This window comes from Daucus carota, chromosome 5, assembly GCF_001625215.2.
Source record: "Daucus carota subsp. sativus chromosome 5, DH1 v3.0, whole genome shotgun sequence".
Taxonomy (NCBI): domain Eukaryota; kingdom Viridiplantae; phylum Streptophyta; class Magnoliopsida; order Apiales; family Apiaceae; genus Daucus; species Daucus carota.
Genome location: NC_030385.2, coordinates 7,890,194 through 7,903,271, shown reverse-complemented (window position 1 = coordinate 7,903,271; position 13,078 = coordinate 7,890,194). Strand labels below are relative to the sequence as shown.

At 33.1% G+C, this 13,078-nt stretch overlaps 1 protein-coding gene across 1 annotated transcript; it reads right to left on the bottom strand.

Annotated features, from left to right (window-relative positions):
- Positions 1-3,654: 3,654 nt before the first annotated feature.
- On the bottom strand, positions 3,655-5,061 carry LOC108220644 (probable BOI-related E3 ubiquitin-protein ligase 3). Its single transcript, XM_017394456.2, has 3 exons — positions 4,873-5,061; positions 4,422-4,767; positions 3,655-4,319 (listed from the first exon to the last, which is right to left on the bottom strand). The coding sequence occupies exons 1-3, from the start codon at positions 4,926-4,928 to the stop codon at positions 3,777-3,779; spliced, it is 945 nt and encodes a 314-aa protein (XP_017249945.1). The 5' UTR covers positions 4,929-5,061; the 3' UTR covers positions 3,655-3,776.
- Positions 5,062-13,078: the final 8,017 nt, after the last annotated feature.

Sequence of the window (13,078 nt, the reverse complement as noted above, 5' to 3'; positions counted from 1 at the left end):
AAAAAAAAAATTACGATATTACATTTTATAAGAGTTCTAACAATCTGAGGATTCTTTGTTTTCAAATCGCTTAACACGGGAATATTTAAATTCTTAAATTTAAAAGGTATTACAATCAAATTTGGAGCAATCCAACTATATCACTTGTGAACATGATAGCACCGCGATTGACCTTCACATAAGTAGCATCTAGAACTCATTGTTCAGAATTATCAGTTACATCAACTAATATTAGATCAACAAAAAATCCCAAAAAGGTGAGCTCTAACGATATTTTTCACCGTGCCATATTTGATACAAACCTTACTGATTAACCAAAATATCATGGAAGTCCTTCTTGGAAACATTGTAGAAATTCATAACAAAACAGACAAAAATATCAAAGCAAACACAAATATTCCAAAAAGATGGGTACGACTAACAACCTTGATGACAAGGTACCGAATATGAGCTCATCCAAAAAGGATTATTTATCAATTTTATTAATAAAATTGATAAACAGAAGATAAAATGGAAGAGCGAAGATAATTAATCAGTAAAGAAGATAAACGTGGAAGAGCGGAGAAGTGGCATGCTAGAACCTAGTTTTGAAAGTCGACTCTAAAAACTCCAAACCCTTAACATTAGGAATTAGTTATACATGATGCATTTAGCTTCGAGTAAATGTCATGTACACTGAATTGCATCCAAATTTTTTTCTAAATGCCGTGGCATGCAGATAATTGATTTAAATGATATGTTTATGTGTATATAAAGAGTCTCATTATTATTATGAGTGGAATTGATTATACATCAATAATTAGATTTATAAAAAAAAAATTAGAATACCACATTTTTCACTAGCTTTATTCATTTACAATACTACTTCCAACATAGTGCTAATAAAATATTTAATAAATATTTAAGGCCAACTGCTGACATTATTAGATTAACATCTTTGTTTTGAAAAGAGAAATACGTAATAAAATATTAAACAAATGTTTGTACAGCCTCCGACTATAATATGGCTATTAAAATGCTACAACCCCAGTCGCCAGTGCTCTGTCGATTTGTTCAATGCAACAACACTCTGTATAGTACAACCCTACACCCTGTTCATCTTTAGCTCACTTATTACAAATAACTATACCCTTCGCCCTTCCCCTATTCCACCTTACAGTTCATGTTTAAAACATTAAAACAACTGCCTTCCTTTGTCCCGCCAAGTTTGTACAATGTAGCAGCAATTAGGTTTTTCAGATCATGAGCGTTTAAACATTTCATGTTTAAAACATTAAAACATCTTCTCATTTGAAAGTTCATTTTTCAGATTTTTCAATCGAGAGTTGATTATGAGCGTTTAATTTTATAAAAATATCGAGAGCCACAGCCTCACAAGAAGTCAAATCTGAATATATGATGAGCCTGATTATATAATATTCTAAAGTCGAACCCGAGTCTCATGTGAGTCTTAGATCTGATGTCATGTTAAACGATCAACTCTCACAAAATTTCAAAGTGTTCGAAGAAGAGTTTATAAGGATCATATTGTATTTTAACAATCCAAACAAAAGTAACACCTACAACTAAAGATGGTTAAACTGGTGAGCCGGTTCGCCGGCGGGCCAGTTTGGCCATTGCCCTGTAAGCAAGGATATCAAAAATTCATATTTTCAAAGGTTTGAAATATAAATTTTAAAATGTACTTTTCTAGAGGAAACATCAGTCAATTTGAAATGAAGAAAACCATGATTTTAAAATACCCGGAACAAACGATGCTAAAGGCTGTGTATGACTCTAAACCCCCCCGGTCGCTTTCACCAAGTATTAAACCAAACACTACACTCCAATCCTTTGCATCCTTGGTAATAGTAGCAGTACTGTTTTGTCCTCACTCTTTCATTGCCCTTGCTAACAACTATGCAAAATCCAAACAGTATTGGGCCCTAACATACACGCCAATCTCTGTCTTTTACCAGCTTTCCCTGTCTCTTTACTTCTTTACGTTTCAACCTTCTGTAGTTTCACTGCTTAAGAAATTTCCCGATTTCACACGGTAAACCAATAGTAGTCCATTAAAGTCACTAAATGAAAATGAAATGTGATAGTATAATTTATGCGGGCCCACAAGAATGGCGGAATAATATTTGATTTTATATCGTAGTTTTTTATTTTTATCATTTTTATTCAAAAAATAAAAATATCGCCGCAATTTAGCACAATAGAACTGATATGGCTGGTCGCATTTTTATCCACACAACATTTAAAATATGATCTTTCTGATGTGTGCACATGAACACAATCTAACATCAATTTTTAATTTAGGTGGAGGATTTTGATTAATATGAATTTTTATACATGCAAGAGTCAATTATTATTATTAGGATCGAAACCAATAGAAATGCAACACTTACATAAAATGTTGTTAGGTACTGTTTGGGTTGCTATTGCAGACAGCAACAACAGTTTTTTGCTGAAAAGCATGTGAAAATCTGTTTAATAAATCCAAAAGCAGCTTTTCAGGACAGCAACTTTTAGCTGAAAAGATGCTTTTAGAAAAAGCAGGTTCTTCCATACTTTTGAAAAAACCGTTTTCATCATTTGTAGGAATCTGTTACAAATTTCACTATCAAAACTCACCAAAAAAAATTATTATTATTTTATTATAACTCAAAATAAACAAATATTAAAAAAATTACCAAACAGTTATTTGATTTCTACAACGGCACTTTTTCTACCAGCGTTTTTTCTGACCGCGCACAATTTTTAACAGCACCTCCAAACAGACCCTTAGTGTGCGCACACGAACACACACAGGAAAGTCCGTTTAAAATATTACCGCTCTTCGTTGAAAAATAGAGTGAGAATATAATACGGTAACTATAATGTGCGAAGAATCCGACGAATTGAACTGATAAACGGGGTTGGCGTGATCGCACAACCACTTGTATAAATCTGGGCGAGGGAATGGTCCCAATGGGCAATAATCTTTAAAGCCGTGCGCCCCGGTTCACAGTACTAGGCAGGCAGAACACGAGGTTAGCTATAGAGCATAATGTGGGTCCGCCCATTCCTGTAATTGAACAGCGACATATGCGCGCGTCCTACGTGACTTTTCCACTGTTTTTGAGTTGACTATGTACTGCGTATCATTTCCTATGTACCCGAAAAGCTTGCGCTTGCCCCACTCTCATTTACTTGCTCCGTTGAGCCAGATTTGATCAATTTCGCCGATCCTTGCGTTTTAATTTCATTAATATTACTGCATGGCAGTTGATGTTTGAACTCATTGCTTGCTTTATCAATTTCATTTGTATAACAGAAGATTATTTTCGAACATTTGCTTTGAAGTACCACAACTGTAACAATTTCGTTTCACTTCAATTGATCGAGAATCAATAATCCTATTTGACCAAATAATTTTAAATTATTCAATCAACTCAATAAAAAATATAATTTTTTATTTTTTAAAATGATAGTTAAATATAGATGAATTTGACATGTAAAAGTCAAAATTTTAATTTGGACGGAAATAATATGAAAGAGGCAATAAACTTATCCGATTTGGGGGCGGAAGTAATATGAAAGAAACGATAAACTTGTCCAATTTCCTATGTCCAGCGGAAATAATCAATCAAGAAGCAGTAAATTTGTCTGATTTTGTTCCGGCAAGCATAAAAAAGTATTCACTATCATTGTAATGCAGATCATCAAACACACAGAACGAATCAAGTAACAAAATGAATATAACGATGAGAAACTAAACTACCAAATCCTATTCTCTAAACTCGAAAGTCTCACGAGGAAGACATGTTAACATGAACACTCGCATTTTTGGTGCACTTACAAACCGGACAAGTATGAAGAGACGATCCACACACTGTACACAAGCATAAATGCCTGCACGGCAACAGCAACACACTCGACTCCATTCTCCCGCAGTTTCTGCACAGCCGATCACTCATCTCCGCCGCTCCACCACCGTAATCAACCCTCTCTTCCTCCTCGTAATTACTACCGCAACACGACTCAGCATCCAGGGCCTCATTATCGCCCCCGCGCTGAACCTGATCGTCCTGAACAGTTGAGAGAATTTGTTCGAGATTGCTTCGAAGCGCATTCGCCGTGGCCTCGTTTGATTGCGCCAAGTCTCTCCAGATTTGATTTTCCATGTAGAGAGACTTCACCTTATCCTCTAATGCGCAATTTAGTTTCGCCATCCGCTCAATCTCTTCGTCTTTCGATCTCAATCTCTTCACAATCGCGGCCTCCACTGCTTGTATAATTCTCCTCGAGTTTCCTTTTCGTCGTTCTTCCAACTCTAATCTCACTTTCTCAGTCTGTAATAAAATCAAACAAAATCGATTAATTTAATTTATCAAATCAACAGAGCATAAAACAGAGTATATGAATAATTATTTGATTTGGATTGAGTTTCTTACGTGTTGCGCGATGAGCTGATCGATCTCTGACTGCTGATATTGAATCTGAAGCGACAAATCTTCACCAAAAAAAGTGCAGGGGCTCAATTGATTCATATTTTGATTGTTTGGCAACGAAAGCAGAGGAGGATTGATAGCACCATCTCTCGTCCGTTTTCGTGAAACAGGAAGATTGTAATTGTATGTAACTCCACTCTCTGCCTTGACTGGACAATAATTCTTCGCCGGAAACGAATCCATGATGCCGGAACCGTACACCGGCACCAAACTCTCCGTCGTGACTCCTCCGTATCCGGTCGGAGTACCATACACGTTTGCATTCCCATCGTAACCGTTCATACCTTGCCTGTACATTCAAAAATTTCGTTAGAAAAACAGCGGATACCACTCTTCTCTCGATACAGGTAATTAAATACGGAAAAAGTAACGAAGAAATCTTGGAAACACGTACTTGATGCCAATGAGTTGCTGCGGCAACAAACTAAGACGCCGAGTTTCAATCGCCATATATTTATTTGTGATTCGAGGAGAAAAATGAATGAAGATGGGAGATTATTATAGTTTTCACGGAGAGGAGAGAAAGTAGAATGAAAAAGATGTTTGTTATATAGGCAGAAGAAGAGAGGATATATAACGTCTGTTTAGAGGGAAAACGGGTGGTTTGTTTGTTTGGGAAATATGCAATTTCAAGATTCGAGAAATTCTCCAAAATTAAATAAAGGCAAAGAGAGTGAAACTGAAAAGGATAAATAATAAAATTGAATTGATGCGAAATAAAAGGGTGATATAAATCTGAGAAAAGAAAGAGTCTGTGTTAATTATGGTAACTGACAATAATATCAGAGGATCCGCCACGTTACTTTTGCCGACTGTTACTGCATGCACGTAAGCATCTATTTAAACAGTTCTAGTACGTGGGGCCGAAGGATGCATGTGGGCCCGTTTCAAATGTTTGGTGAGATAAGGCTGGCCAGTCAGTTTTGTTTGGGGAGGCATCTACATTTGTTGACAAATTTAATACGCGTCATATACGCTTATCGAGGTCCTGCCTTTTCTGCCACGTGCTTCGTTTTATAATTTTCTCCCTCTTAATTTTTTTTTTTTGGGATAAATTCTCCCTCTTATTTTAGTCTTCTACAGATTTATCAAGTCACACACAACTTATCCAGATATAAATTATTTTTGAAATATATTTGTGGGTTATGATATTTCCTTTATATCCAAATTTGATAAAAGAATAATAGATCACAGCTTCTTGGGTAGTTTGATTTTGATTAAAAAAGTATAATTTAGGTAGAATTTGCAGCAGCTAAAAACTAAATAATTTTGACATTAAGAAATTTTTACTTCTTGCAGCGGTTAGTGCATGTTTAATTGGCGGAATCAAATAATACAGCTTTCAGTTGGCAAAATTAAACATGAATAAAACACGGAAAAAGTAAATGTAGTAAATTTGTGGGATTTGGAACTCAATTGATCCTTTTCTTATACAGTAAGAATTTAACTGAAATTTGAGAATAGTATTTAGGGTTGAGACTACGAGGTTGAAACGAGAAATGGAGTTAAATTGGTATGAATTTGAGATATCACATCTGATATCATGTGTAGTTGGTGCTGTAATTAATATATACAAACTAGTTGAGAATCCGCGCGTTGCGGCGGCCTATAAAAATTATATTAATGATTCAGTATTAATATTTGTAGAATAAAATAATTTTGTGGCTGTTTATAAAATGTATATTAATGTTCCAAAATTAATATTTGTAGGACAAAATAAATCTATATTATAAAAATCTTGATGTGATACCAATACTAATATATAAAATTGCGAAATTGGACTATAATTCATGGTGAAAAATGAAATAAATTTATACACGTAATTAAACATTTAAAACACGACGAATCTTAATTTTATTTGTGTTTTTTTTAAAAAAATAATCATGTTCCTACATTGTTCTTTTCCTCCAATTTTTTTGGATTGATTGTGCACAAAAACATGTAACTTAAATCGGTGATAGTGGTCTATAACTACCCTTGTTTGTAAGGACCTTTATTTTTTAATACTGTATAAACAACTTTCACTTAAAAGTTGCTTAAACGGAGCGAACAGATTATGCATGAGCAATTTTTTCCTGTATATAAAATAAATCATATAAAAATTAACAACAAACACGTACGATGAACAAAACAAATATTATAAAAGAATAACCAATAAACATACATCAATAATAGTTAATTCATTGATATCATTAACAAACTTACATCACTAATAGTTAATTTATTGATATCATCCATCAATATCATGTGAAGACTATATTCTTTTTCCGTGTTTGGATTTGTCGACTCCCACAGTCTATAACTACCTTTGCTTGTAACAATCATTATTTTTTTAATATTGTATAAATAGCCTTCACTTATCGTTATAGAAGAACGACACAACCGAGTTAGAAATCGAGCAAGATAACTATTACCAGAGAAATATAGGGTTATGGTTAGGGGTGAGCATTTAGTTCGGTTAACCGAAAACCGTACCGAATAACCGAATTTTTTTCGGTTCGATTAACCAAATTATATAATTCGGTTCGGTTTTCGGTAGTGAAATTTTTGAAATTCGGTTTTTCGGTTATTAACCACGGTTAACCGTAAAACCGATCCGTTAACCAAATTTTCAATATTTATTATATTATTAGTATTAATATTACATACATATCAGTTATTTTACTTTTTATAGTTGTTATATGAAGTGTCAATCCTATAGCTTCAGTAAGCTTCATCTGCAATTCACTCTTCGCCAGTTTCATTTGTCATTCACTCTGCTTAGATTTACCAATGGACAAAGCAAAGCATGAGAAACTTAGCTTCTGGCTCTGGCCGACGTCCGTGAGTTTGCATAAAAGCATAAGAGATCACTTAATATTTGCTTAGTTTTGGACAAATGAATTAGTTTAATAAATCTGGATGTAACATGAATTCATATCAAAGCTGCAGTAGATATTAGCAGGGAAATAGTTTAAAATTCGGTTTTCGGTAATAACCGAATAATAATTTCGGTTTCGGTTACAAACCGAAAGAATTTCGGTTCGGTTTTCGGTAGTTAATTTCTGCTTATTTCGGTTTCGGTTAACCGAATACTCACCCCTAGTTGTGGTATTGAAAGAGAGAAGGTTGTGTTTAGATGATCGAAAACCCTACAATCTATAGGGGTATTTATAGGTGTAGAGAGACTTGTGTGCTACTCTTTCCCATAATTAAATAATCTGAAACAAAATCAGATTAAAACTTTTAAGGTACTATATTCCATATATAATCTGAAAATATACCCGAAACTAAGAAAGGTAGTTCTAATTTTTGATATTTTTCATCCAAAAATTCCAGAAAATTAGAAAAATAGAACGGAGCGATGTGAGAGGCGCCACCTACACGCCCCTGCTTCTCCTTTATATAAGTATATTGATTTTATAAGAAATAAGTTATTAATTCATATTAATTATAAATATTAATAAAATTATTATTCTTATATTTTTGCATCATTAATTTAATTTTGTATCAAACATTAATATTTCATTACTTGAATGGAGACAAAAAAATAAAATAAAAAATAATGCATCTTATACCTCCATCTCAACCCATATACCCGCTTAGGTTTCAAAAACCCATACAATAAGGTTTAAGGTATGAGTTTTTGAGATTTTTTTTTTCCAAACAAACATCAGATACACGTTTCGAATAAACCAATCTCGTACCTAATTCCAAATATCTATGAACCAAATGACCCTTTATCGGCGGTTTCCTCTCGTTAAAATAGCAAAACCGGAGATTCAGAGTAATATTTTAAAAACCCCTGTGTTTTTCAAATATAAATACTTTTTATTAGTAACTTATATATATATATATATATATATATATATATATATATATATATATATGTGTGTGTGTGTGTGTGTGTGTGGGCGCGCGCGCGTGTTTTCTTTAATTATTGTTAATATTATTTGAAAAAAAAATATGATATTATAAATAATATTCATACTACGTTCTCGTCAGTATTGTAAAAAGCGGGAATCAGACTTAATTGATGAAGTCACGGAACAAGGATTAATCGGAGATTGATTGAATTGATAGGAGATTAATCGGGTTGATCAGTGATTAATCGAATATTTAATCAGTTCGGTGAGTTACGGACAGGGATTAATCGGTGATTGATCGTGATTAATCACCGACTTTTAGAACAGAGGTTCTCGTACATAATTTTCGCTGGATTTTAAAAATTGAGGTCAATTTTCGTTGGATTTAAAAACCTGGGGTTCCAAGTATGAGTAGTACAAGTCTACAACAAAAAGTGTTCACTTAACTAGGTTATTAAACGCATTATTCGGATACATATATGTTTATATCTGAATTGAATCCAAAATTCTAACGGTTGGATAGCCTAGTGGTTAAGGGCTTATCTTCGAGAATATCTTAGAACAGATACTCATTTGTAAGGCGCCATATTTGTCAAAAAAAAAAAATCTTTTTAAAATTATATTCTGAATGAATATCAGAGTTTTCGAATTTTTTTGACAACCCGATCCTATCCTCCTGATATTAACTAATTTTATTAAAAATCTCCGATACATATATTTTTATCCAATATACTATATAATTTCCCCCAAATTCCTTTGTCAAAATCGAACAGAAACAAATAATGCGAAATCGTGGCCAAAGAATAAAAAAGCAGGGTAGCAGGGTGAAAGTGAAAGAAGAGAATAGCATAGAGAGAAATACAAGTAAGAATAAAGTAAGCAGTTGGTTTGCACTTAGGTGGAGTCTCTTGGCATGTTAAATGAAGTGGGCTCGCTCATTCACGCCATTGCTGCAGGTGGGCTGTCAGGACTCCTTTTGCAAGTTAAAAGTGTGTATTTTGAGACCAAAAATCCTCAACATCACCACGCCACTCAACTTGTATGTTCGCAGTAGTTTAGAAGTTGCGAATCAACATGTCCAAATATTAATGTACGAGTCGTTTGTTGTTGGTTGACACAGCGGTGCTGCTGGTCTGCTTTTCTTTTGTTTTCAGCTACCAACATGTTTCTTGCTTTCAAATACAATGAACTTGTGCGTTACGGATGGCTCTTTTTTTTAGTGCGATTTATCTAAAGCTTGAAACCAACGTTCGGGTTTCACATGGGGGGTTTGCCAGTGTAATAAAAGCTCTTGTTGTGCAGATATGGTACGGATGCTCCATTATACTCTACAAATTTGCTGTCTGTGGAATTATTGATTCAGTCAAATTAATTGCTTCTGATTGCATTTTTTCTCAGGCTTACGGTTGTCTGTGCTTCACCCCTAACATGTACGTATATTGTTTTAAATCGGACTTTTATCGATAAAGTTATGGAACGAGAATTAATCGGAGATTGATTGGATTATAGGGGATTAATTGATCAATTAATTAAATAATAAGATTTTTAATCGGATATATCGACCAAAACTTAAAACAGATTTTATAAAAGTTGTCTAAAAAGTAACTGAAACAAATAAATCATTAATTTATTTCAAAAATTTCTACATGTCAAACCAAATAATTCTAGTTAAGAATTTTATATATTAGTAAAATTTAGTTTAAGAATTTTTGGAGCTTATATTTTTAGGATCCTTGTTTGTACATTTATTTCGTAAATTTCTTTACACAAATTTATCAAAAAATTAACTAGCCAGGCCTGCATAATTTAGTGACTAGATAGGGGACTACAAACTCGATAAGAAAATTCAAAGCCCGATAATAAAGCCCAAAAATAGTGACCAGTTAAAGACAACGTTGACATCAGTACCAATTATTATCCAGTAGGAGAATACTACTATCGGAGGTAGTGGTATAAGATTGCAAATTGCCGATAGGCCCGATACCCAAAGACCAAAGTCGATAGAAACATTTAAACGTCTGTTTGTTGGGGAGAAAGATAAACTGCTTCGATCTTTTAACTTCTCTTAACCTGTTTGTGTAAATAATTAGAAATATTTTTAAAAAAATGTGAATCCTAGCTTTTCTCTCGAATCTTTTATTTCTTTTCCAAACACTTTATTGACCTATTTATTTCTTACTTTTAATTCACTTCTTTATTTTAAATAAGAAGATATTTTTTTTTTAAAATTTACCCAAAAAACCTCTAAAACTACTATCCCGAATATCATACCTCAGTCGAAAACCCATGCAACTTTCATATACAACTTTCAATAGTATAGAAGGCTCCAAGACTATGGTGCTGAACTCTTGAATTCAAATCCTACATGTACTATAAAAAAATAGCTGTTGAAAGGTCGGATGCTATTAATATATGCACTTCAATTCTAAGAGAATCCATGTATGTTTTGGTGCCTTGAAATTGAGATTTAAAGAAGGATGTAATTAGATAATAAGTCTAAACATATGCTTTTGAAGAGCTATGCTAAAGGAGAGCTGTTGGCTATAATAGGAAGGGATGTAAATAATGAGATGTTTCTAATAGTTTGGATTGTCGTAGATGTTGAGTTTACTGATACTTGGAAATGGTTCATTAACATGTTGAAGAATAACTTAAAGCTTGATGATGGTCATAGGTACACCCTAATGATTAATCAACAAAACGTATACCCTACCACTTCTTTTAAGTTTTTTTTTTAATGTTGGTACATTTAAGTTTGTTTTTGATACATATTCATGCGTATCTTACTTTAACAATTTTGTTTTTTATTGGGATTCAAGCGTGTAATTGATCAGTTACTAGCAAGAGGAGAGTATAAGTGTTGTGTAAGGGCATATATATGTTAATTGAAGAAAAAATCATTTATGAACAGTTCTTGGAAACCTCTTTTGGATAGCTCCCAAATCAACAACAATGAAAGAATTCAACATGCATATGAATCAAATTAAAGATATCTCCCCCCATCCACATTCAACTTATTAAAAAAAGAAACAAAATTCTGACTTATAGCCTTTTTAATACATTAACTAAATCTGAACTGGTTGACAACGATTTATCAGAGTGTTTTAATAGCTAGATTCTTAAGACATAATACAAGCCCATTCTTGAATTGTTAGATGATATTAGGTTACAGGTAATGGAGATGCTTTATAAGAAAATAGATTGGATGTTTGGTATTGAATATGTGATATGTCAAAAATATTTAAGAAAATAAATTATAACATCGGAGAGACTAGATTTTGCAAATCTCCTTGGACTAGAGGTAACGAGTGCGAAGTCAAGAACATTGATGGGGGATAGTGGGTGGTTAACATTGTAGGTAAGACATGTACTTGTGGGAGATAGGAATTGACAAGCATTTCATGTACACATGGATGAATAAAAGAATTGAAGAGAAAATCGATCCTTGTTTCCTCTGTCAATACACATTCTCACCTCCTTAGATTTATGAAGGGGCCATTTTATTGGCCTAAAATACCATATATACTTTTGCTAAAAGCAAGAAGGTTGCCAGGCAGGTATAAGAAAAATAGGAGGAAGGAGCTAGGTGAACATGGAGCTGGCCAAATGTTAAGTTAAGAAAAATGTGCTGATGAGGTATAGCCGTGCTTAAAAGCTGGTCATAATAAAACAAATTACAAAGATATTGCAGAGAAAATAGTTGAGATACAGAGGTCTACAATTGATGCGAAGAAAGTTCAAATTGAAGCTGTAAGGGTAGAAGCAGCACTAAATGTAAATATGCACTTTATTACTTGGTCACCTATTTTAACTAATGATACATGCTATTTTTGCAGAGGAGAAAAAAATGCAATAACTCAAAAAAAAAGAAAAAAAAGCTGAACCACAACTTACAACTCTAGGAAACCACAGATTAAGAGGAAGAGAAATAGACCAACAAATACTAAAAACATCGAAGTTTGCCTCCACCACTTCCACAACCTCCTCTTGGTGTTGGTGTCTATGTTTGTTAGGGTGAAGAAACTCACTTGACAACAGTTGGCTCCCAGTTAAAATTTTAAGTTCACATCTAAATGTCTAGAACTCAAGAATGAAGTTCAATAAACATAATGCAAGTCAATTTTTATATAAAGTCACAACCAAGTTGTTTAAGTACTTTTGAATGTATTGGAAAATGTTTTTTCTGGAAATTTATCTATGTAATTTTGAATTTTTAGTTTCTTTTGAGATCAAGTCTTTTGGCATGTTGTGACAAAAAAAAAAGTCTTTTGGCATGTATTTTGATTGAAAATATAGTTTGATGTTTTCAAATTTTAAGTCTTTTGGATCATTAACAATCAATCAAAGTTTATACAGTTCTATAATAATTTTATTACAAGCATATACCGTTTTCATTATGATTTTATTATAATTTTCATATTGACGGTATAAACTATTTAAATGCCTGCATTTGATTAGTCAGTTACAAGTATAAGTTAACTACAAAGGTATGGACAATTACAAAGATTTTTTTTTTTTTTTGAAATCTTAACCTAAACTTAAGATCTTCAATTTGCTTCTCTTTTTTCTTCAATCATTTTTTAATAATTTCCAATTCACCCATTTTTACTTCCAAAAGACAACTTTCATGGACCAAATTTCTATTTCACAGTCAGAGATTTTGCTAGCATTTTCACCTTTGTCATATCGTCGGAAGAAACCACAATACTTCTCTTTAACCTTTTATAATGGACATCCTACATATTTCTTTCCACA

Excerpts from the sequence above, each read along its gene's own strand:
- LOC108220644 (XM_017394456.2), bottom strand. The coding sequence starts at position 4,928 with ATGGCGATTGAAACTCGGCGTCTTAGTTTGTTGCCGCAGCAACTCATT. Across the intron at positions 4,768-4,872 it reads CAGCAACTCATTGGCATCAA|GCAAGGTATGAACGGTTACG; the intron begins GTACGTGTTTCC and ends TTGAATGTACAG. Across the intron at positions 4,320-4,421 it reads ATCAGCTCATCGCGCAACAC|ACTGAGAAAGTGAGATTAGA; the intron begins GTAAGAAACTCA and ends ATTTTATTACAG.